Source organism: Oncorhynchus masou, chromosome 9 (assembly GCF_036934945.1).
Source record: "Oncorhynchus masou masou isolate Uvic2021 chromosome 9, UVic_Omas_1.1, whole genome shotgun sequence".
Taxonomy (NCBI): domain Eukaryota; kingdom Metazoa; phylum Chordata; class Actinopteri; order Salmoniformes; family Salmonidae; genus Oncorhynchus; species Oncorhynchus masou.
The window spans coordinates 4330916-4355978 of NC_088220.1; the positions used below are offsets into that span (position 1 = coordinate 4330916).

Consider the following 25063-nt stretch of genomic DNA (forward strand, 5'->3'; position numbering starts at 1 on the left):
ATCTGTCTCTTTAGGTGTTGTTCTGGTGTGTCCTCTCCTCTGTCTCCAGAGACCTGACTACTACTACAGCTGACGATGATGTCATCAGACGGGGACACACCTCAGGAAAATGAACCTGCCTTCCACTATGCCCGTTAGGCACCTGTTTTATAGGTTGTTTTCAATAAACAAGACAAGGAGACCCACAGCGCCGCTAAAACCATTGACAACTGATTGTTAAATACATCTGAACTATTTGGTTGTAGAATCATCACCTCTTGAAGAGCATAGTCACACCTACACCATTATTCCATGTAAAACAATAGCACACATTTAGCTTTATCATCAGAGGTATACAGCAAGTGATTGCTGTATAAGACTCATGGGATTTGTAGTCTAACGTTTTGAATCAAACCTTTAGCTCATCAGGCTTATATTCTCCTGCTGCCTTTTCCTTCATTAGATTACTCTGGCAGTGTTAGACAGTCAGCAAAAGCAATAAAACTGTCCTTCTTTAGACTAGTTGAGTATCTGGAGCATCAGCATTTGTAGGTTCGATTATAGGAACAAAATGGCCAGAAACAAAGAACTTTCTTCTGAAACTCGTCAGTGTATACTTGTTCTGAGAAATGAAGGCTAATCCATGTGAGAAATTGCCAATAAACTGAAGATCTCGTACAATGCTGTGTACTACTCCCTTCACAGAACAGCGCAAACTGGCCCTAACCAGAATAGAAAGAGGAGTGGGAGGCCCCCGGTGCACAACTGAGCAAGAGGACAAGTACATTAGTGTCTAGTTTGAGAAACAGACGCCTCACAAGTCCTCAACTGGCAGCTTCATTAAATAGTACCCGCAAAATACCATATCTCAGAATGGCCAATAAAAAGAAAAGATTAAGATGGGCAAAAGACAGACACTGGACAGAGGAAGATTGGAGAAAAGTGTTATGGAGAGACAAATCTAAGTTTGAGGTATTTGGATCACAAAGAACATTCGTGAGATGCAGAAAAAAATGAAAAGATGCCGGTGGAGTCCTTGACGTCATCTGTCAAGCATGGTGGAGGCAATGGGATGGTCTGGGGGTGGTAAAGTGGGAGATTTGCACAGGGTAAAAGGGATCTTGAAGATGAAAGGCTAATACTCCATTTTGTAACGCCATGCCATACCCTGTGGACGGTCCTTAATTGGAGACAATTTCCTCATACAGGACAATGACCCAAAGCACTGCTCCAAACTAGTCAGCTGGTATTCTGTCTATAATGGAGTGGCCAGCACAGTCACCGGATCTCAACCCTATTGAGCTGTTGTGAGCAGCTTGACCGTATGGTATGTAAGAAGTGCCCATCAAGCCAATCCAACTTGTGGGAGGTGCTTCAGGAAGCATGGGGTGAAATCTCTTCAGATTACCTCAAATTGACAACTAATTGACAACTAGAACGCCAAAGGTCAACAAGGCTGTAATTTCTGCAAATGGAGGATTCTTTGACGAATGCAAAGTTTGAAGGACACAATTATTATTTCAATTAAAAGTAATTATTTATAACCTTGTCAACGTCTTGACTATATTTCCTATAAATTTTGCAACTCATTTCATGTATGTTTTCATGGAAATCAAGGACATTTCTAAGTGACCCCAAACTTTTGAACGGTAGTGTAGTTATAGTTATTAAAGTGACAATGCATAGGTAACAACAAAGAGAAGCAGCAGCGTAAAAGGGGTGGGGGAAAATGTGAATAGTCTGGGTAGCCATTTGATTAGATGTTCAGGAGTCTTATGGCTTGGGGGTAGAAGCTGTTAAGAGGCCTCTTGGACCTAGACTTGGCGCTCCGGTACTGCTTGCCATGCGTTAGCAGAGAGAACAGTTTATGACTGGGGTGGCTGGGGTCGTTGACAATTTTTAGGACCTTTCTCTGACACCGCCTGATATAGAAGTCCTGGATGGCAGGAAGCTTGACCCCAGTAATGTACTGGGCCGTACGCACTACACTCTGTAGTGCCTTGAGGACGGAGGCCGAGCAGTTGCCATACCAGGCAGTGATGTAACCCGTCAGGAGGCTCTCGATGGTGCAGCTGAGGATCTGAGTACCCATGGCAAAATGTTATGTCCCCTGAGGGGCATAGGTTTTGTCGTGCCCTCTTCACAACTGTCTTGGTGTGCTTGGACCATGTTAGTTTGTTGGTGATGTGGACACCACGGAACATGAAGCTCTCAACCTGCTCCACTACATCGATGAGAATGGGGGCGTGCTCAGTCCTCCTTTTCCTGTAGTCCACAATCATCTCCTTTGTCTTGGTTACGTTGAAGGAGAAGTTGTTCTTCTGGCACCACCCGGCCAGGTCTCTGACCTCCTCTCTATAGGCTGTCTCGTCATTGTCGGTGATCAGGCCTACCACTGTTGTGTCGTCTGAAAACTTAATGATGGTGTTGGAGTCGTGTCTGGCCATGCAGTCATGAGTGAACAGGGAGTACAGGAGGGGACTGAGCACGCACCCCTGAGGGGCCCCCGTGTTGAGGATCAGCGTGGCAGATGTGTTGTTTCCTACCCTTACCACCTGGGGGCGACCCGTCAGGAAGTCCAGGATCCAGTTGCAGAGGGAGGTGTTCAGTCCCAGAGTCCTTAGCTTATTGGTGAGTTTTGAGCGCACTATGGTGGTGTTGAATGCTGAGCTGTAGTCAATGAATAGTATTCTCACATAGGTGTTCCTTTGCAATAGAGTTCAAATCATCTGTAGATCTGTTGGGGCGGTATGCAAATTGGAGTTGGTCTAGGGTTTCTGGGATAATGGTGTTGATGTGAGCCATGACCAGCCTTTCAAAGTGCTTCATGGTTACGGACGTGCTACGGGTCGGTAGTCATTTAGGCAGGTTACCTTATTGTTCTTGAGCACAGGGACTATTGTGGTCTGCTTGAAACATGTTGGTATTTCAGACTCAGTCAGGGAGAGGTTGAAAATGTCAGTGAAGACACTTACCAGTTGGTCAGCACATGCTCGCAGTACACATCCTGGTAGTCCAGTGCATGCTTCTAAAGTAAGCAGGGTTGGTCCTGGTTGGTCCCTGGATGGGAGACCAGATGCTGCTGGAAGTGGTGTTGGAGGGCCAGTAGGAGGCACTCTTTCCTCTGGCCTAAAAAATATTCCAATGCCCCAGGGCAGTGATTGGGGACATTGCTTTGTGTAGGGTGCCGTCTTTCAGATGGGACGTTAAACGGGTGTCCTGACTCTGAGGTCATTAAAGATCCCATGGCACTTATTGTAAGAGTAGGGGTGTTAACCCCGGTGTCCTGGCTAAATTCCCAAGCTGTCCCTCATACCATCATCACTTAATCATCCACAGCTTACAATATGCTCATTTATCCCCCTCCTCTCCCCTGTAACTATTCCCCAGGCCGTTGCTGTAAATGAGAATGTGTTCTCAGTCAACTTACCTGGTAAAATAACAGTAAAAGAAAAAATAAAATAAAAAATCTGCCTGGTAATCCTCTTCCTCCCTCACTCTCTCTTCCTCCCTCACTCTCTCTTCCTCCCTCACTCTCTCTTCCTCCCTCACTCTCTCTTCCTCCCTCACTCTCTCTTCCTCCCTCACTCTCTCTTCCTCCCTCACTCCCTCTTCCTCCCTCACTCTCTCTTCCTCCCTCACTCTCTCTTCCTCCCTCACTCTCTCTTCCTCCCTCACTCTCTCTTCCTCCCTCACTCTCTCTTCCTCCCTCACTCTCTCTTCCTCCCTCACTCTCTCTTCCTCCCTCACTCTCTCTTCCTCCCTCACTCTCTCTTCCTCCCTCACTCCCTCTTCCTCCCTCACTCTCTCTTCCTCCCTCACTCTCTTTCCTCCCTCACTCTCTCTTCCTCCCTCACTCCCTCTTCCTCCCTCACTCTCTCTTCCTCCCTCACTCTCTCTTCCTCCCCCTCACTCTCTCTTCCTCCCTCACTCTCTCTTCCTCCCTCACTCTCTCTTCCTCCCTCACTCTCTCTTCCTCCCTCACTCTCTCTTCCTCCCTCACTCTCTCTTCCTCCCCTTTGTGACAAAGGGAAAGACAGGAAAAGGGAGAGAGAGAGGGGAATAGGTAGAGATGGAGAGGAAGAGGGAGAGATCAGACAAGAGAGTGGAGAAAGAGAGGAAGAGAAAGGGAGAGGGAGGAAGAGGGGGAGAGAGAGGGAAAAAGATAGGGATAGGAAGAGGGAGAAAGAGAGGGAAGAAGAGGGAGAGAGGGAGGGATAGGAAGAGAGAGAGCTAGAGAGAGAGAGAGAGAGAGAGAGATGGGGAGGGATGAAGAGGGACAGAGAGGAAGAGGACGAGAGAGAGGTAGGAAGTGGGAAAGCAAGAGATGGAGAGAGGTAGAGGAAGAGAGAGGGATATAGAGCGGGAGAGAGAGAGAGAGAGAGAGGGGGGAGGTGTGGTTGGTAATGGAATAATGAACCCATGTAGAAAGAGTACGTCATCTTGGTAACCACGACAACCAGCCTGTGAAAATATGGGACAAAGTCCTTCACAACATCACTACTTTACTGCCTCATTTACCTATAATAAAATGTGTGTCTGTGTTAAGGGAGGGGTTATGTGTTGTCTGAGTCAGCTCTAAGGCTGCTATTTGGTCTGACAATCTGTTCAGAATACTGGTCATGTGTTAGAAGAGACCATGTGTGTGTCTCTGTGTGTGTTATGGGTTTGAAGAGATACGGTTAAAACAAACAAGTGTCCACCACTCGGATTGAACCCACGACCTTCCCCTAACCCTTGAATAACTAGTACGGTGAGTCCCACGACCTTCCCCTGACCCTTGAATAACTAGTACTGTGAGTCCCACGACCTTCCCCTAACCCTTGAATAACTAGTACTGTGAGTCCCACGACCTTCCCCTAACCCTTGAATAACTAGTACTGTGAGTCCCACGACCTTCCCCTAACCCTTGAATAACTAGTACTGTGAGTCCCACAACCTTCCCCTAACCCTTGAATAACTAGTACTGTGAGTCCCACAACCTTCCCCTAACCCTTGAATAACTAGTACGGTGAGTCCCACAACCTTCCCCTAACCCTTGAATAACTAGTACTGTGAGTCCCACGACCTTCCCCTAACCCTTGAATAACTAGTACTGTGAGTCCCACGACCTTCCCCTAACTCTTGAATAACTAGTACGGTGAGTCCCACGACCTTCCCCCTAACCCTTGAATAACTAGTACTGTGAGTCCCACGACCTTCCCCTAACCCTTGAATAACTAGTACTGTGAGTCCCACGACCTTCCCCTAACTCTTGAATAACTAGTACTGTGAGTCCCACGACCTTCCCCTAACCCTTGAATAACTAGTACTGTGAGTCCCACGACCTTCCCCTAACCCTTGAATAACTAGTACTGTGAGTCCCACGACCTTCCCTAACCCTTGAATAACTAGTACTGTGAGTCCCACGACCTTCCCCTAACCCTTGAATATCTAGTACTGTGAGTCCCATGACCTTCCCTAACCCTTGAATAACTAGTACTGTGAGTCCCACGACCTTCCCCTAACCCTTGAATAACTAGTACTGTGAGTCCCACGACCTTCCCTAACCCTTGAATAACTAGTACTGTGAGTCCCACGACCTTCCCTAACCCTTGAATAACTAGTACTGTGAGTCCCACGACCTTCCCCTAACCCTTGAATAACTAGTACTGTGAGTCCCACGACCTTCCCCTAACCCTTGAATAACTAGTACTGTGAGTCCCACGACCTTCCCCTAACTCTTGAATAACTAGTACGGTGAGTCCCACGACCTTCCCCTAACCCTTGAATAACTAGTACTGTGAGTCCCACGACCTTCCCCTAACCCTTGAATAACTAGTACGGTGAGTCCCACAACCTTCCCCTAACCCTTGAATAACTAGTACTGTGAGTCCCACGACCTTCCATTAACCCTTGAATAACTAGTACGGTGAGTCCCACGACCTTCCCTAACCCTTGAATAACTAGTACTGTGAGTCCCACGATCTTCCCCTAACCCTTGAATAACTAGTACTGTGAGTCCCACGACCTTCCCCTAACCCTTGAATAACTAGTACTGTGAGTCCCACGACCTTCCCCTAACCCTTGAATATCTAGTACTGTGAGTCCCACGACCTTCCCCTAACCCTTGAATAACTAGTACTGTGAGTCCCACGACCTTCCCCTGACCCTTGAATAACTTGTACTGTGAGTCCCACGACCTTCCCCTAACCCTTGAATAACTAGTACTGTGAGTCCCACGACCTTCCCCTAACCCTTGAATAACTAGTACTGTGAGTCCCACAACCTTCCCCTAACCCTTGAATAACTAGTACTGTGAGTCCCACGACCTTCCCCTAACCCTTGAATAACTAGTACTGTGAGTCCCACGACCTTCCCCTAACTCTTGAATAACTAGTACTGTGAGTCCCACAACCTTCCCCTGACCCTTGAATAACTAGTACTGTGAGTCCCACGACCTTCCCTTAACCCTTGAATAACTAGTACTGTGAGTCCCACGACCTTCACCTGACCCTTGAATAACTAGTACTGTGAGTCCCACGACCTTCCCTAACCCTTGAATAACTAGTACTGTGAGTCCCACGACCTTCCCCTAACTCTTGAATAACTAGTACGGTGAGTCCCACGACCTTCCCCTAACCCTTGAATAACTAGTACTGTGAGTCCCACGACCTTCCCTAACCCTTGAATAACTAGTACTGTGAGTCCCACGACCTTCCCCTAACTCTTGAATAACTAGTACTGTGAGTCCCACGACCTTCCCCTAACCCTTGAATAACTAGTACTGTGAGTCCCACGACCTTCCCCTAACCCTTGAATAACTAGTACTGTGAGTCCCACGACCTTCCCTAACCCTTGAATAACTAGTACTGTGAGTCCCACGACCTTCCCTAACTCTTGAATAACTAGTACTGTGAGTCCCACGACCTTCCCCTGACCCTTGAATAACTAATACTGTGAGTCCCACAACCTTCCCCTAACCCTTGAATAACTAGTACTGTGAGTCCCACGACCTTCCCCTAACCCTTGAATAACTAGTACGGTGAGTCCCACAACCTTCCCCTAACCCTTGAATAACTAGTACTGTGAGTCCCACGACCTTCCATTAACCCTTGAATAACTAGTACGGTGAGTCCCACGACCTTCCCCTAACCCTTGAATAACTAGTACTGTGAGTCCCACGATCTTCCCCTAACCCTTGAATAACTAGTACTGTGAGTCCCACGACCTTCCCCTAACCCTTGAATAACTAGTACTGTGAGTCCCACGACCTTCCCCTAACCCTTGAATATCTAGTACTGTGAGTCCCACGACCTTCCCCTAACCCTTGAATAACTAGTACTGTGAGTCCCACGACCTTCCCCTGACCCTTGAATAACTTGTACTGTGAGTCCCACGACCTTCCCCTAACCCTTGAATAACTAGTACTGTGAGTCCCACGACCTTCCCCTAACCCTTGAATAACTAGAACTGTGAGTCCCACAACCTTCCCTAACCCTTGAATAACTAGTACTGTGAGTCCCACGACCTTCCCCTAACCCTTGAATAACTAGTACTGTGAGTCCCACGACCTTCCCCTAACTCTTGAATAACTAGTACTGTGAGTCCCACAACCTTCCCCTGACCCTTGAATAACTAGTACTGTGAGTCCCACGACCTTCCCTTAACCCTTGAATAACTAGTACTGTGAGTCCCACGACCTTCCCCTGACCCTTGAATAACTAGTACTGTGAGTCCCACGACCTTCCCCTAACCCTTGAATAACTAGTACTGTGAGTCCCACGACCTTCCCCTAACTCTTGAATAACTAGTACGGTGAGTCCCACGACCTTCCCCTAACCCTTGAATAACTAGTACTGTGAGTCCCACGACCTTCCCCTAACCCTTGAATAACTAGTACTGTGAGTCCCACGACCTTCCCTAACTCTTGAATAACTAGTACTGTGAGTCCCACGACCTTCCCCTAACCCTTGAATAACTAGTACTGTGAGTCCCACGACCTTCCCCTAACCCTTGAATAACTAGTACTGTGAGTCCCACGACCTTCCCCTAACCCTTGAATAACTAGTACTGTGAGTCCCACGACCTTCCCCTAACTCTTGAATAACTAGTACTGTGAGTCCCACGACCTTCCCCTGACCCTTGAATAACTAATACTGTGAGTCCCACAACCTTCCCCTAACCCTTGAATAACTAGTACTGTGAGTCCCACGACCTTCCCCTAACCCTTGAATAACTAGTACTGTGAGTCCCACGACCTTCCCCTAACCCTTGAATAACTAGTACTGTGAGTCCCACGACCTTCCCCTAACCCTTGAATAACTAGTACTGTGAGTCCCACGACCTTCCCCTAACCCTTGAATAACTAGTACTGTGAGTCCCACGACCTTCCCCTAAGGAGTTGAGAAAATGTGTGAGAAAAGGCAGCTCTTCAGAGAAAATGTGTGAAAAAATTAATTAATGTATTTATAAAGCCCTTTTTACATCAGCCGATGTCACAAAGTGCTGTAAAGAAACCCAGCCTAAAACCCCAAAACTGCAAGCAACGCAGATGTAGAAGTATGGTGGCTAGGAAAAACTCCCTAGAAAGGCCAAAACCTAGGAAGAAACCTAGAGAGGAACCAGGCTATGAGGGGTGGCCAGTCCTCTTCTGGCTGTACTGGTGGAGATTATAACAGAACATGGCCAAGATGTTCAAATGTTCATAAATGTCCAGCATGGTCAAATAATAATAATCACAGTAGTTGTCGAGGGTGCAGCAAGTCAGCACCTTAGGAGTAAATGTCAGTTGGCTTTTCATAGCCGATCATTAAGAGTATCTCTACCACTCCTGCTGTCTCTAGAGAGTTGAAAACAGCAGGTCTGGGACAGGTAGCACGTCCGGTGAACAGGTCAGGGTTCCATAGCCGCAGGCAGAACAGTTGAAACTGGGGCAGCAGCACGACCAGGTGGACTGGGGACAAGGAGTCACCAGGCCAGGTAGTCCTGAAGCATGGTCCTAGGGCTCAGGTCCTCTGAGAGAAGAGAGAGAGAAAGTGAGAGAATTAGGAGGGGTCTGGAGACACTGTGGCCCCTTCTGACCCCCGGACAAGGCCAACTAGGCAGGATATAACCCCACCCACTTTGCCAAAGCAAAGTCCCCACACCACAAGAGGGATATCTTCAACCACCAACGTAGTGCCCTGAGTCAAGGCTGAGTATAGCCCACAAAGATCTCCGCCACGGCACGAACCCGAGGGGGGCGCCTACCCGGACTGGAAGATCACATCAGTGACTCAACCCACTCAAGTGACGCACCCCTCCTGTATGACGCACCCCTCCGGTATGAAAGAGCCCTATTAAGCCAGTGACTCAACCCCCGTAATAGGCTTAGAGGCCAGTGGAGAGAGGGGAACCTGGCAGGCAGAGACAGCAAGGGTGGTTCGTTGCTCCAGAGCCTTTCCGTTCACCAAGCCCATGTAACGCTTTGTAGTTTAGCAGTAAAACCTTGAAATCAGCCCTTGCCTTAAAACCTCTAGTGACTCCCCATCCCGCATGCGGGAGCGCAATCATTGACTGACACTAATTAGCATAACACAACAGACATAAATATTCCTAGAAAATATTCCTATTCATGAAAATCACAAGTGAAATATATTGAGACACAGCTTAGCCTTTTGTTAATCACCCTGTCATCTCAGATTTTCAAAATATGCTTTACAGCCAAAGCTAGACAAGCATTTGTGTAAGTTTATTGATAGCCGAGCATAGCATTTTGTCCAGCTAGCAGCAGGTAACTTGGTCACGGAAATCAGAAAAGCAATCAAATTAAATTGTTTACCTTTGATGAGCTTCGGATGTTTTCACTCACGAGACTCCCAGTTAGATAGGCAATGTTCCTTTTTTCCAAAAATATCATTTTTGTAGGCAAAATAACTCTGTTTGTTCTTCACATTTGGCTGAGAAATCGCCCGGAAATTGCAGTCACGAAAACTCCGAAAAATATTCCCAATTAGCTCCGTAATATCGACAGAAACATAGCAAACGTTGTTTATAATCAATCCTCAAGGTGTTTTTTAACCTCTTACATCTATGGGGGCGCTATTTCATTATTGGATAAAAAAAACGCGCCCGTTTTAAGCTCAACATTTTGTCACAAAAAGATGCTCGACTATGCATATAATTGACAGCTTTGGAAAGAGAACACTCTGACGTTTCCGAAACTGCAAAGATATTGTCTGTGAGTGCCCCAGAACTGATGCAACAGGCGAAACCAACATGAAACTTCAAACAGGAAATGAGCAGGATTTTTGAGGCTCTGTTTTTCATTGTCTCCTTATATGGCTGTGAATGCGCAAGGAATGAGCCTGCACGATCTATCGTTTCCCCAAGGTGTCTGCAGCATTGTGACATATTTGTAGGCATATCATTGGAAGATTGACCATAAGAGACTACATTTGCCAGGTGTCCGCCCGGTGTCCTCCGTCGAAATTGGTGCGTCATCTTCAGCTGCACGTCTTTTTCCAAGCGATTCAGAGGAGGAAGTAGACATCCACGAACAATATATCAATGAAGAGATATGTGAAAAACACCTTGAGGATTGATTCTAAACAGCGTTTGCCGTGTTTCAGTCGATATTATGGAGTTAATTTGGAAAACAGTTCGCCGTTTTGATGACTGAATTTTCGTTTTTTTTTTTGGTACCCAAACGTGATGTACAAAACGGAGCGATTTCTCCTACACAAAGAATCTTTCAGGAAAAACTGAACATTTGCTATGTAACTGAGAGTCTCCTCATTGAAAACATCCAAAGTTCTTCTAAGGTAAATGATTTTATTTGAATCCTTTTCTGGTTTTTGTGCAAATGTTGCCCGCTAAATGCTACGCTAAATGCTACGCTAGTTATCAATACTCTTACACAAATGCTTGTTTTGCTATGGTTCAAAAGCATATTTTGAAAATCTGAGATGACAGTGTTGTTAAGAAAAGGCTAAGCTTGAGAGCTAGCACATTCATTTCATTTCATTTGCAATTTTCATAAATAGTTAACGTTACGTTATGCTAATGAGCTTGAGGCTATAACTGGATACAGGTTTTTTTCATAGCCAAACGTGAACAAAACGGAGCGATTTCTCCTACACAAATAATATTTTTTGAAAAACTGAACATTTGCTATCTAACTCAGAGTCTCCTCATTGAAAACATCTGAAGTTCTTCAAAGGTAAATGATTTTATTTGAATGATTTTCTTGTTTTTGTGAAAATGTTGCTGGCTGAATTCTAGGCTTTTAGCTATGCTAGCTATCAATACTCTTACACAAATGCTTGTTTAGCTATGGTTGAAAAGCATATTTTGAAAATCTGAGATGACAGTGTTGTTAACAAAAGTCTAAGCTTGAGAGCAAATATATTTATTTAATTTCATTTGCGATTTTCATGAATAGTTAGCGTTGCATTATGCTAATGAGCTTGAGGCTATAAATAGGATCCCGGATCCGGGATTTCTCGACGCAAGAAGTTAAATATCTATTCGATAATATATCCACCGGGACAATTGGTTATCAGTAGTACAGATTGGAATAATGGCTACCTCTGTATTTTACGCGAGAATCAATCTGGGAGCCATCAGGTGACCAGTTGCGCAATGTAGCCGCTTACGGGTATTCTTAAACATAAATGCGTAAAACTACATCACAATGCTGTCGACACCTTGGGGAAATCGTAGAAAAAGTAATCTGGTTGATAGCCCATTCACTGCTCAATAGGGACGCATTGGAACGCAGAGCTTTCAAAAGATAAATCACTTCCGGATTGGATTTTTCGCCTGCAATATCAGTTCTGTTATACTCACAGACAATATTTTTACAGTTTTGGAAACTTTAGATTGTTTTCAATCCTAAACTGTCAATTATATGCATATTCTAGCATCTTGTCCTGACAAAATATCCCGTTTACTACGGGAACGTTATTTTTCCAAAAATGAAAATACTGCCCCTTAGTCAATACTGCCCCATAGTTATTAATTAACAGGAAGCCAGTGTAGAAAGGCTAGCACTGGAGCAATATGATCAAATTTTTTGGTTCTCGTCAGGATTCTGGCAGCCGTATTTAGCACTAACTGAAGTTTGTTTAGAGCTTTATCCGGGTAGCCGGAAAGTAGAGCATTGCAGTAGTCTAACCTAGAAGTGACAAAAGCATGGATTCATTTTTCTGCATAATTTTTGGACAGAAAGCTTCAGATTTTTGCAATGTTACGTAGATGGAAAAAAGCTGTCATTGAAACAGTCTTGATATGTTCATCAAAAGAGAAATCAAGGTCCAGAGTAGCGCCGAGATCTTTGGTTACAGGACATACATTACCCTTCTGTTCCAGTCTGGTTACAGGAAATACCCCACACCTTACCCTTCTGTTACAGTCTGGTGACAGGACATTACCCTTCTGTTACAGTCTGGTGACAGGACATACATTACCCTTCTATTACAGTCTGGTGACAGGACATACATTACCCTTCTATTACAGTCTGGTTACAGGACATACATTACCCTTCTGTTACAGTCTGGTTACAGGACATTACCCTTCTGTTACAGTCTGGTGACAGGACATTACCCTTCTGTTACAGTCTGGTTACAGGACATGCATTACCCTTATGTTATGTTACAGTCTGGTTACAGGACATTACCCTTCTATTACAGTCTGGTTACAGGACATGCATTACCCTTATGTTATGTCACAGTCTGGTTACAGGACATGCATTACCCTTATGTTATGTTACAGTCTGGTTACAGGACTTTAGCCTTCTGTTACAGTCTGGTTACAGGACATTACCCTTCTATTACAGTCTGGTGACAGGACATACATTACCCTTATGTTACAGTCTGGTTACAGGACATGCATTACCCTTATGTTATGTTACAGTCTGGTTACAGGACATTAGCCTTCTGTTACAGTCTGGTTACAGGACATTACCCTTCTATTACAGTCTGGTGACAGGACATACATTACCCTTATGTTACAGTCTGGTTACAGGACATGCATTACCCTTATGTTATGTTACAGTCTGGTTACAGGACATTACCCTTCTGTTACAGTCTGGTTACAGGACATTACCCGTCTGTTACAGTCTGGTTACAGGACATTACCCGTCTGTTACAGTCTGGTTACAGGACATTACCCTTCTATTACAGTCTGGTTACAGGACATTACCCGTCTGTTACAGTCTGGTTACAGGACATTACCCTTCTATTACAGTCTGGTTACAGGACATTACCCGTCTGTTACAGTCTGGTTACAGGACATTAGCCTTCTGTTACAGTCTGGTTACAGGACATTACCCTTCTATTACAGTCTGGTTACAGGACATTACCCTTCAGTTAAAGTCTGGTTAGAGTCTATTTAAAAGCACACCCAGAGAAAATGATTTTGTATAAAGTTGCTGACGAGTGGCAAAAAAATAGTAATCTATAAAATAAATAAAAAAAGATTGTTGCACGCTGTGTATAAATAAATATATTATGTTACAATCTGGTTACAGCGAGAATTTTCCAGTTGTAGTTGTGTAATTAGTGTAGTGGAGCAGATGGAGACTGGAGATCTCATCTAACTTAATTTTGTTTGTCGTCTGCACAATAAAGCTTTGTTAACATTGAGAGGAGAAGAGAGGGAAGAGGAGAGGAAAAAAGAAAGAAAGAAAGAAAGGGGAGGAAGGGTGGGAGTTTGTTACTGCTGTGCAGGTTTTCCCAGCATACTCTCTGGTTGTGGAGGTTGTTCCACATGACTGCTATCTCTCCCTCCCTCCCCTCCCTCCCTCCCTCCCTCCCTCCCTCCCTCCCTCCCTCCCTCCCTCCCTCCCTCCCTCCCTCCCTCCCTCCCTCCCTCCCTCCCTCCCTCCCTGTCACCCTCCCTCCCTGTCACCCTCTCTCTCTCTCTTTTCCCTCCCACCCTCTCCTCTCCCTCAACTCCATCCTCCGGTCACTCCCCCTGTCCTCCATCTCCCCTCCCTCTCCCTCAGCCTTCCCTCAACTCTCTCCTCCTGTCCTCCCTCCATCTCCCCTCCCTCAACTCTCTCTCTCTCCCCCTGTCCTCCCTCACCCTGTCCTCCCTCCATCTCCCCTCCCTCAACTCTCTCTCTCCCTGACCTCCCTCACCCTGTCCTCCCTCCATCTCCCCTCCCTCAACTATCTCTCTCTCCCTGTCCTCCCTCACCCTGTCCTCCCTCCATCTTCCATCCCTCAACTCTCTCTCTTCCCCTGGACTGGCTTTGGCCCAACAATACAAACAATCATGTAATGATTCAAACAGCAGAACTGTTCATTTAGAACTCACTCAGCTGAACCAATACTGGATGGAGTGACAGTAGCTGTTATTCTCCTGGTGTGTGGTTTGCGTGTGTATGTGTGTGTGGGTGTGTGTGCATGCCTGTTTTTTTATGTGTGCATGTGTGTGTTGCAGTAGAGTATCAGTGTGTAACAGCTGTACCAGGCCATATATGGTGTGTGTCTGACCGACAAACTGGTTCCTCTAAAGCCCTTTGCTTCCTGACTCCTTATAGGGCCATCCTTTCTCCCTAACCCCACTGACACCGCCCAGGGCTGCTCTGATAGGACCACAGCCTCAGGACCAGCAACTAACCACACCCCCAAACGCACACGTGTTTCTCAGTCTGGGATGTTGAAGTGTGGCTTGAGATCAGTTGCAGTCGAATACAGGGAATACAGCACAAAAACTAACCCTAACCCAGTCAATACAGCACTAACCCAGTCAATACAGCACTAACCCAGTCAATACAGCACTAACCCAGTCAATAGAGCAATAACCCAGTCAATACAGCACTAACCCAGTCAATACAGCACTAACCCAGTCAATACTGTACTAACCCGGTCAATACAGCACAAACACAAACCCAGTCAATACAGTACTAAGCCAGTCAATACAGTACTAACACTAACCCAGTCATTACAGTACAAACACTAACCCAGTCAATACAGTACTAACCCAGTCAATACAGTACTAACCCAGTCAATACAGCACTAACCCAGTCAATACAGCACTAACACTAACCCAGTCAATACAGTACTAACACTAACCCAGTCAATACAGTACTAACACTAACCCAGTCAATACAGTACTAACACTAACCCAGTCAATACAGTACTAACCCAGTCAATACAGCACTAACACTAACCCAGTCAATACAGCACTAACACTAACCCAGTCAATACAGCACTAACAATAACCCAGTCAATACAGCACTAACCCAGTCAATACTGTACTAACCCGGTCAATACAGCACAAACACAAACCCAGTCAATACAGCACTAACCCAGTCAATACAGCACTAACACTAACCCAGTCAATACAGCACTAACACTAACCCAGTCAATACAGCACTAACACTAACCCAGTCAATACAGTACTAACACTAACCCAGTCAATACAGTACTAACCCAGTCAATACAGCACTAACACTAACCCAGTCAATACAGTACTAACACTAACCCAGTCAATACAGTACTAACCCAGTCAATACAGTACTAAGCCAGTCAATACAGTACTAACACTAACCCAGTCATTACAGTACAAACACTAACCCAGTCAATACAGTACTAACCCAGTCAATACAGTACTAACCCAGTCAATACAGCACTAACCCAGTCAATACAGCACTAACACTAACCCAGTCAATACAGTACTAACACTAACCCAGTCAATACAGTACTAACACTAACCCAGTCAATACAGTACTAACCCAGTCAATACAGCACTAACACTAACCCAGTCAATACAGCACTAACACTAACCCAGTCAATACAGCACTAACAATAACCCAGTCAATACAGCACTAACCCAGTCAATACTGTACTAACCCGGTCAATACAGCACAAACACAAACCCAGTCAATACAGCACTAACCCAGTCAATACAGCACTAACACTAACCCAGTCAATACAGCACAAACACAAACCCAGTCAATACAGCACTAACCCAGTCAATACAGCACTAACACTAACCCAGTCAATACAGCACTAACACTAACCCAGTCAATACAGCACTAACACTAACCCAGTCAATACAGTACTAACACTAACCCAGTCAATACAGTACTAACCCAGTCAATACAGCACTAACACTAACCCAGTCAATACAGTACTAACACTAACCCAGTCAATACAGTACTAACCCAGTCAATACAGCACTAACCCAGTCAATACAGTACTAACACTAACCCAGTCAATACAGTACTAACACTAACCCAGTCAATACAGTACTAACCCAGTCAATACAGCACTAACACTAACCCAGTCAATACAGCACTAACACTAACCCAGTCAATACAGTACTAACACTAACCCAGTCAATACAGCACTAACACTAACCCAGTCAATACAGCACTAACCCAGTCAATACAGCACTAACACTAACCCAGTCAATACAGCACTAACACTAACCCAGTCAATACAGCACTAACACTAACCCAGTCAATACAGTACTAACCCAGTCAATACAGCACTAACCCAGTCAATACAGCACTAACACTAACCCAGTCAATACAGCACTAACCCAGTCAATACAGCACTAACCCAGTCAATACAGCACTAACACTAACCCAGTCAATACAGCACTAACACTAACCCAGTCAATACAGTACTAACACTAACCCAGTCAATACAGTACTAACACTAACCCAGTCAATACAGCACTAACCCAGTCAATACAGCACTAACACTAACCCAGTCAATACAGCACTAACCCAGTCAATACAGTACTAACACTAACCCAGTCAATACAGCACTAACACTAACCCAGTCAATACAGTACTAACCCAGTCAATACAGCACTAACACTAACCCAGTCAATACAGCACTAACACTAACCCAGTCAATACAGTACTAACCCAGTCAATACAGTACTAACACTAACCCAGTCAATACAGCACTAACCCAGTCAATACAGCACTAACACTAACCCAGTCAATACAGCACTAACACTAACCCAGTCAATACAGCACTAACCCAGTCAATACAGTACTAACACTAACCCAGTCAATACAGCACTAACACTAACCCAGTCAATACAGTACTAACCCAGTCAATACAGTACTAAGCCAGTCAATACAGTACTAACACTAACCCAGTCATTACAGTACAAACACTAACCCATTCAATACAGTATTAATCCAGTCATTACAGTACAAACACTAACCCAGTCAATACAGTACTAATCCAGTCAATACAGTACTAACCCAGTCAATACAGTACTAACCCAGTCAATACAGCACTAACCCAGTCAATACTGTACTAACACTAACCCAGTCAATACAGTACTAACCCAGTCAATACAGCACTAACACTAACCCAGTCAATACAGCACTAACCCAGTCAATACAGCACTAACACTAACCCAGTCAATACAGCACTAACACTAACCCAGTCAATACAGCACTAACCCAGTCAATACAGCACTAACCCAGTCAATACAGTACTAACACTAACCCAGTCAATACAGTACTAACACTAACCCAGTCAATACAGCACTAACCCAGTCAATACAGTACTAACACTAACCCAGTCAATACAGTACTAACACTAACCCAGTCAATACAGCACTAACACTAACCCAGTCAATACAGCACTAACACTAACCCAGTCAATACAGTACTAACACTAACCCAGTCAATACAGTACTAACACTAACCCAGTCAATACAGCACTAACCCAGTCAATACAGCACTAACCCAGTCAATACAGCACTAACACTAACCCAGTCAATACAGTACTAACACTAACCCAGTCAATACAGTACTAACACTAACCCAGTCAATACAGCACTAACACTAACCCAGTCAATACAGCACTAACACTAACCCAGTCAATACAGTACTAACACTAACCCAGTCAATACAGTACTAACCCAGTCAATACAGCACTAACACTAACCCAGTCAATACAGCACTAACACTAACCCAGTCAATACAGTACTAACACTAACCCAGTCAATACAGCACTAACCCAGTCAATACAGTACTAACACTAACCCATTCAATACAGCACTAACCCAGTCAATACAGTACTAACACTAACCCAGTCAATACAGCACTAACACTAACCCAGTCAATACAGCACTAACCCAGTCAACACAGTACTAACCCAGTCAATACAGTACTAACACTAACCCAGTCAATACAGCACTAACCCAGTCAATACAGTACTAACCCAGTCAATACAGTACTAACACTAACCCAGTCAATACAGCACTAACCCAGTCAATACAGCACTAACACTAACCCATTCAATACAGCACTAACCCAGTCAATACAGCACTAACACTAACCCAGTCAACACAGTACTAACCCAGTCAATACAGCACTAACCCAGTCAATACAGTACTAACACTAACCCATTCAATACAGCACTAACCCAGTCAATACAGCACTAACACTAACCCAGTCAATACAGTACTAACACTAACCCAGTCAATACAGCACTAACACTAACCCAGTCAATACAGCACTAACCCAGTCAATACAGTACTAACCCAGTCAATACAGTACTAACACTAACCCAGTCAATACAGCACTAACCCAGTCAATACAGTACTAACCCAGTCAATACAGTACTAACACTAACCCAGTCAATACAGCACTAACCCAGTCAATACAGTACTAACACTAACCCAGTCAATACAGTACTAACACTAACCCAGTCAATACAGTACTAACCCAGTCAATACAGTACTAACACTAACCCAGTCAATACAGCACTAACCCAGTCAATACAGCACTAACACTAACCCAGTCAATACAGCACTAACCCAGTCAATACAGCACTAACACTAACCCAGTCAATACAGCACTAACACTAACCCAGTCAATACAGCACTAACACTAACCCATTCAATACAGCACTAACCCAGTCAATACAGCACTAACCCTAACCCAGTCAATACAGCACTAACCCAGTCAATACAGTACTAACACTAACCCAGTCAATACAGCACTAACCCTAACCCAGTCAATACAGCACTAACCCAGTCAATACAGTACTAACACTAACCCAGTCAATACAGCACTAACACTAACCCAGTCAATACAGTACTAACACTAACCCAGTCAATACAGCACTAACACTAACCCAGTCAATACAGCACTAACCCAGTCAATACAGCACTAACACTAACCCAGTCAATACAGCACTAACACTAACCCAGTCAATACAGCACTAACACTAACCCAGTCAATACAGTACTAACCCTAACCCAGTCAATACAGCACTAACCCAGTCAATACAGCACTAACACTAACCCAGTCAATACAGTACTAACACTAACCCAGTCAATACAGCACTAACCCAGTCAATACAGTACTAACACTAACCCAGTCAATACAGTACTAACCCAGTCAATACAGTACTAACCCAGTCAATACAGCACTAACCCAGTCAATACAGCACTAACACTAACCCAGTCAATACAGTACTAACACTAACCCAGTCAATACAGCACTAACACTAACCCAGTCAATACAGCACTAACACTAACCCAGTCAATACAGCACTAACACTAACCCAGTCAATACAGCACTAACCCAGTCAATACAGTACTAACACTAACCTAGTCAATACAGCACTAACACTAACCCAGTCAATACAGCACTAACCCAGTCAATACAGTACTAACACTAACCCAGTCAATACAGCACTAACACTAACCCAGTCAATACAGCACTAACACTAACCCAGTCAATACAGCACTAACCCAGTCAATACAGTACTAACACTAACCCAGTCAATACAGCACTAACACTAACCCAGTCAATACAGCACTAACCCAGTCAATACAGTACTAACACTAACCCAGTCAATACAGCACTAACACTAACCCAGTCAATACAGCACTAACACTAACCCAGTCAATACAGCACTAACACTAACCCAGTCAATACAGCACTAACCCAGTCAATACAGCACTAACCCAGTCAATACAGCACTAACACTAACCCAGTCAATACAGCACTAACCCAGTCAATACAGTACTAACACTAACCCAGTCAATACAGCACTAACACTAACCCAGTCCTGTGGCTCTGTGTGGTGTATTTGTATTTATGAACAGAGCCCCAGGACCAGCTTGCTTAGGGGACTCTTCTCCAGGTTCATCTCTCTGTAGGTGATGGCTTTGTTATGGAAGGTTTGGGAATCACTTCGTTTTGGGTGATTGTAGAATTTAGCGGTTCTTTTCTGGATTTTGATCATTAGTGGATATCGGGCTAATTCTGCTCTCCAGTTGACACTGTGTCAAGTCACTCCAGTTGACACTGTGTCAAGTCACTCCAGTTCACACTGTGTCAAGTCACTCCAGTTCACACTGTGTCAAGTCACTCCAGTTCACACTGTGTCAAGTCACTCCAGTTCACACTGTGTCAAGTCACTCCAGTTCACACTGTGTCAAGTCACTCCAGTTCACACAGTGTCAAGTCACTCCAGTTGACACTGTGTCAAGTCACTCCAGTTCACACTGTGTCAAGTCACTCCAGTTCACACTGTGTCAAGTCACTCCAGTTCACACAGTGTCAAGTCACTCCAGTTCACACAGTGTCAAGTCACTCCAGTTCACACAGTGTCAAGTCACTCCAGTTCACACAGTGTCAAGTCACTCCAGTTCACACAGTGTCAAGTCACTCCAGTTCACACAGTGTCAAGTCACTCCAGTTCACACAGTGTCAAGTCACTCCAGTTCACACTGTGTCAAGTCACTCCAGTTGACACCGTGTCAAGTCACTCCAGTTCACACAGTGTCAAGTCACTCCAGTTCACACAGTGTCAAGTCACTCCAGTTCACACTGTGTCAAGTCACTCCAGTTCACACAGTGTCAAGTCACTCCAGTTCACACTGTGTCAAGTCACTCCAGTTCACACTGTGTCAAGTCACTCCAGTTCACACAGTGTCAAGTCACTCCAGTTCACACTGTGTCAAGTCACTCCAGTTCACACAGTGTCAAGTCACTCCAGTTCACACAGTGTCAAGTCACTCCAGTTCACACAGTGTCAAGTCACTCCAGTTCACACAGTGTCAAGTCACTCCAGTTCACACTGTGTCAAGTCACTCCAGTTGACACCGTGTCAAGTCACTCCAGTTCACACAGTGTCAAGTCACTCCAGTTCACACAGTGTCAAGTCACTCCAGTTCACACAGTGTCAAGTCACTCCAGTTCACACAGTGTCAAGTCACTCCAGTTCACACTGTGTCAAGTCACTCCAGTTGACACCGTGTCAAGTCATTCCAGTTCACACTGTGTCAAGTCACTCCAGTTCACACAGTGTCAAGTCACTCCAGTTCACACTGTGTCAAGTCACTCCAGTTCACACTGTGTCAAGTCACTCCAGTTCACACTGTGTCAAGTCACTCCAGTTCACACTGACCGTGGAAGTAGACCATCAGTTTTTCCAACTCATCTGTTGATAGCACCTGATAAATTCAGGGTATCAATGTTGTTGAGAAAAGTAGAAAAGTTTTGTAGTTGCCAATGGTTAATGTTATAACTTACTGTAGAAAGAACGATCAACACACATATATTTGGATAAAAAAACAAGTCACATGTACTGTATATTATGAAGAGGGTGGGGCTCAAGCTGTATCCCTGTCTCACCCCATGACCCTGTGTAAATAAATGTGTGTACATGGATTTTATAACTTCATTTTTTTCCGTCAACACCACTTTCCATCAATTTGTATTGCAGATCCTCATGCCAAATTGAGTCAAAAGCTTTATGAAATCAACAATGCATGAGAACACTTTTCCTTTGTTTTGGTGTGTTTATCAATTAGGGTGTGCAGAGGGTGGCAGGTAGCCTAGTGGTTAGAGCGTTGGGAGAGAGAGATAAAACCCTTATAAACCCTATAGCGGCAGGTAGCCTAGTGGTTAGAGCGTTGGGACAGTAACCTACTTAATGTAGTGACAGTGTGGGGCGGCAGGTAGCCTAGTGGTTAGAGCGTTGGGCCAGTAACCTACTTAATGTAGTGACAGTGTGGGGTGGCAGGTAGCCTAGTGGTTAGAGCGTTGGGACAGTAACCTACTTAATGTAGTGACAGTGTGGGGCGGCAGGTAGCCTAGTGGTTAGAGCGTTGGGCCAGTAACCTACTTAATGTAGTGACAGTGTGGGGCGGCAGGTAGCCTAGTGGTTAGAGCGTTGGGCCAGGTTGCTAGATCGAATCCCTGAGCTGACAAGGTAAAAATCTGTCGTTCTGCCCCTGAACAAGGCAGTTCCTAGGCTGTCATTGTAAATAAGAATTTGTTCTTAACTGACTTGCCTAGTTAAATAACATGAATACGTGGTCTGTTGTACGGTAATTTGTTATAAAGCCAATTTGACATTTGCTCAGTACATTGTTTTCACTGAGGAAATGTTCGAGTCTGCTGTTAATGATAATGCAGAGGATTTTCCCAAGGTTGCTGTTGACACATATGCCATGGTACAGTAGTTATTGGGGTCAAATTTCCCTCCACCTTTGTGGATTGGGGTTGGTTCCAAATATTGGGGAAGATGCCCAAGCTGAGGATGATGTTAGAGAGTTTAAGAATAGCCCATTTGAATTTGTGGTCTGTATATTTTATCATTTTGTTTAGGATGGCATCAACACCACAGGCCTTTTTGGGTTAGAGGGTTTGTATTTTGGCCTGAAGTTCATTCAATGTAATTGGAGAATCCAGTGGGTTTCTGTTCTTTAATAGTTGATTCTAAGATTTGTATTTGATCATGTTTTTTCTGTTCTCAGTACAGCTGACTCTACACAGCTCTCAGTACAGCGGACTCTACACAGTTCCTCACAGAAGAGATAACAAAAAGAACGACAATATGAATATGAAATGAACACATCCCTCCTCCCCTTCTTACAGATAAAGAAACAGCAGCAGGATGTGATGGGCTTCCTGTCAGCCAATAAGATTGAGTTTGAGGAGTGTGACATCGCTGCCAATGAGGACAACAGGAAGTGGATGAGAGAGAATGTTCCGGAAGAGGCTCGACCCGCTGCAGGGAACCCTCTACCTCCACAGATCTTCAACCAGGACAGATACTGCGGGGTGGGTGCAGGATAATGAGCGATAGTGAATTCTAATGAATTGGCATTGACTCACTCAGCAGGTGTACAAGCATCATTCTGTTTCTATGTTAGTCTGTAACAGCCCTACTAGAATAGTTTTCATTAGATTGACCCAGTTTTTCTGTCCAGGTTTAGAGAGGTGAATGTGGGTTCAGCTCAGTCAGTCAGGCATCATGTTGACTAATAGAGGATGTAGTAGAGTGGTGACGAGGTTATGGTATAAAGGACTAATAGAGGATGTAGTAGAGTGGTGATGAGGTTTTGGTATAAAGGACTAATAGAGGATGTAGTAGAGGGTTCAATAACACAAAGACAGAGGAGATGACATGAAGCTTCAGTAAAGTTTGTGCTCTGTAGTAAAGTGTGTGTGTGTGGTGTGTGGTTTGGTGTGGTGTGTGTGTGTGTGTGTGTGGTGTGTGTGTGTGTGTGTGTGTGTGTGTGTGTTGTAACATAACTGTTTTTGCTGTTGGGTGTGAAGCCAGCTTGTCCTGTGAGATAATAAAATAAGCTGGACTTGCTATTATTGAATAGCTCCTGTTAACCTTCTCTCTCTCCTTCAGAACTACATGGCTGTAGGGTTTATAAGGGGTTTATCTCTCACTCCTTCAGAACTACATGGCTGTAGGGTTTATAAGGGGTTTATCTTTCTCTCCTTCAGAACTACATGGCTGTAGGGTTTATAAGGGGTTTATCTTTCTCTCTTCAGAACTACGAGGCGTTCTTTGATGCCAGAGAAGACAATGTTGTCTACGCTTTCCTGGGTCTCACCGCTCCCCCTGGATCTAAGGTACCCTAAACTCTACACCCAAATCCCTAACTCTTCCTGTGTCTGGTAGAGGCAGAATCAGATAACCTACTCGCCGCCCAATTCTTGCAAGGCACCTTGATCTCCGCCCCCTGTAGTTCCTTATGTTCTTCATGTGAATGATGGGGATTTGGGACTTGTCTGGAGCAACGTTGTATCCTTCTTGTCAGACTCATTAAAGAAATAATCAACATTATGTACAAAATAAGTTATAAACAATGCGAAAAAACACAAAAAAATAGCGCAATTGGTTAGGAGCCTGTGGAATGTCAGCCATCCCCTCCGGTGCCATTCTGTATCATTTTACTGCGACAAATTATTATATTAGGCTGCATGAGCATTCTAGGCCTACAGTCAGTTACTATAGTAGGCTAAAACCTCAGAGGATTGGCAGTCCCACCCACATCCTCTGTCTGAGGCTGATGAGCACCCCACCAGGCTCTAAGGTAACACTCTAACTTTAGTCATCAACTTTAGTCCAAGGTACACTTAACAAAGAGCTGCAGTTAGTTTCAGAATGGGTGGCAAGGAATAAGTTAGAACTAAATATTTCTAAAACTAAAAGCATTGTATTTGGGACAAATCATTCACTATACCCTAAACCTCAACTAAATCTTGTAATGAATAATGTGGAAATTGAGCAGGTTGAGGTGACTAAACTGCTTGGTGTATCCCTCGATGGTAAACTGTCATGGTCAAAGCATACTGATACAACAGTAGCTAAGATGGGGAGAAGTCTGTCTATAAGAAGGCAGAGCAGCGCTTTATTAACAACACTATCAACAAGGCAGATACTACAGGCCCTAGTTTCTACCTTCTTAACAGCACTATCAACAAGGCAGATCCTACGGGCCCTAGTTTCTACCTTCTTAACAAAACTATCAACAAGGCAGATCCTACAGGCCCTAGTTTCTACCTTCTTAACAACACTGTCAACAAGGCATGTCCTACAGGCCCTAGTTTCTACCTTCTTAACAACACTATCAACAAGGCAGATCCTACAGGCCCTAGTTTCTACCTTCTTAACAGCACTATCAACAAGGCAGGTCCTAGTTTATACCTTCTTAACAACACTATCAACAAGGCAGGTCCTACAGGCTCTAGTTTCTACCTTCTTAACAACACTATCAACAAGGCAGGTCCTACAGTCCCTAGTTTCTACCTTCTTAACAACACTATCAACAAGGCAGGTCCTACAGGCTCTAGTTTCTAACTTAACAACAC

The 25063-nt window shown here is 44.5% G+C and overlaps 1 protein-coding gene across 1 annotated transcript in view; it reads left to right on the forward strand.

Annotated features, from left to right (window-relative positions):
- LOC135545437 (adapter SH3BGRL-like) overlaps positions 1-25063 on the forward strand; it is a 42593-nt gene that overhangs the window by 13248 nt on the left and 4282 nt on the right. The window contains exons 2-3 of the mRNA XM_064973048.1: positions 22829-23014; positions 23741-23821. Coding sequence (XP_064829120.1) covers positions 22829-23014; positions 23741-23821 — 267 coding nt within the window. The remainder of the gene's footprint in view (positions 1-22828; positions 23015-23740; positions 23822-25063) is intronic.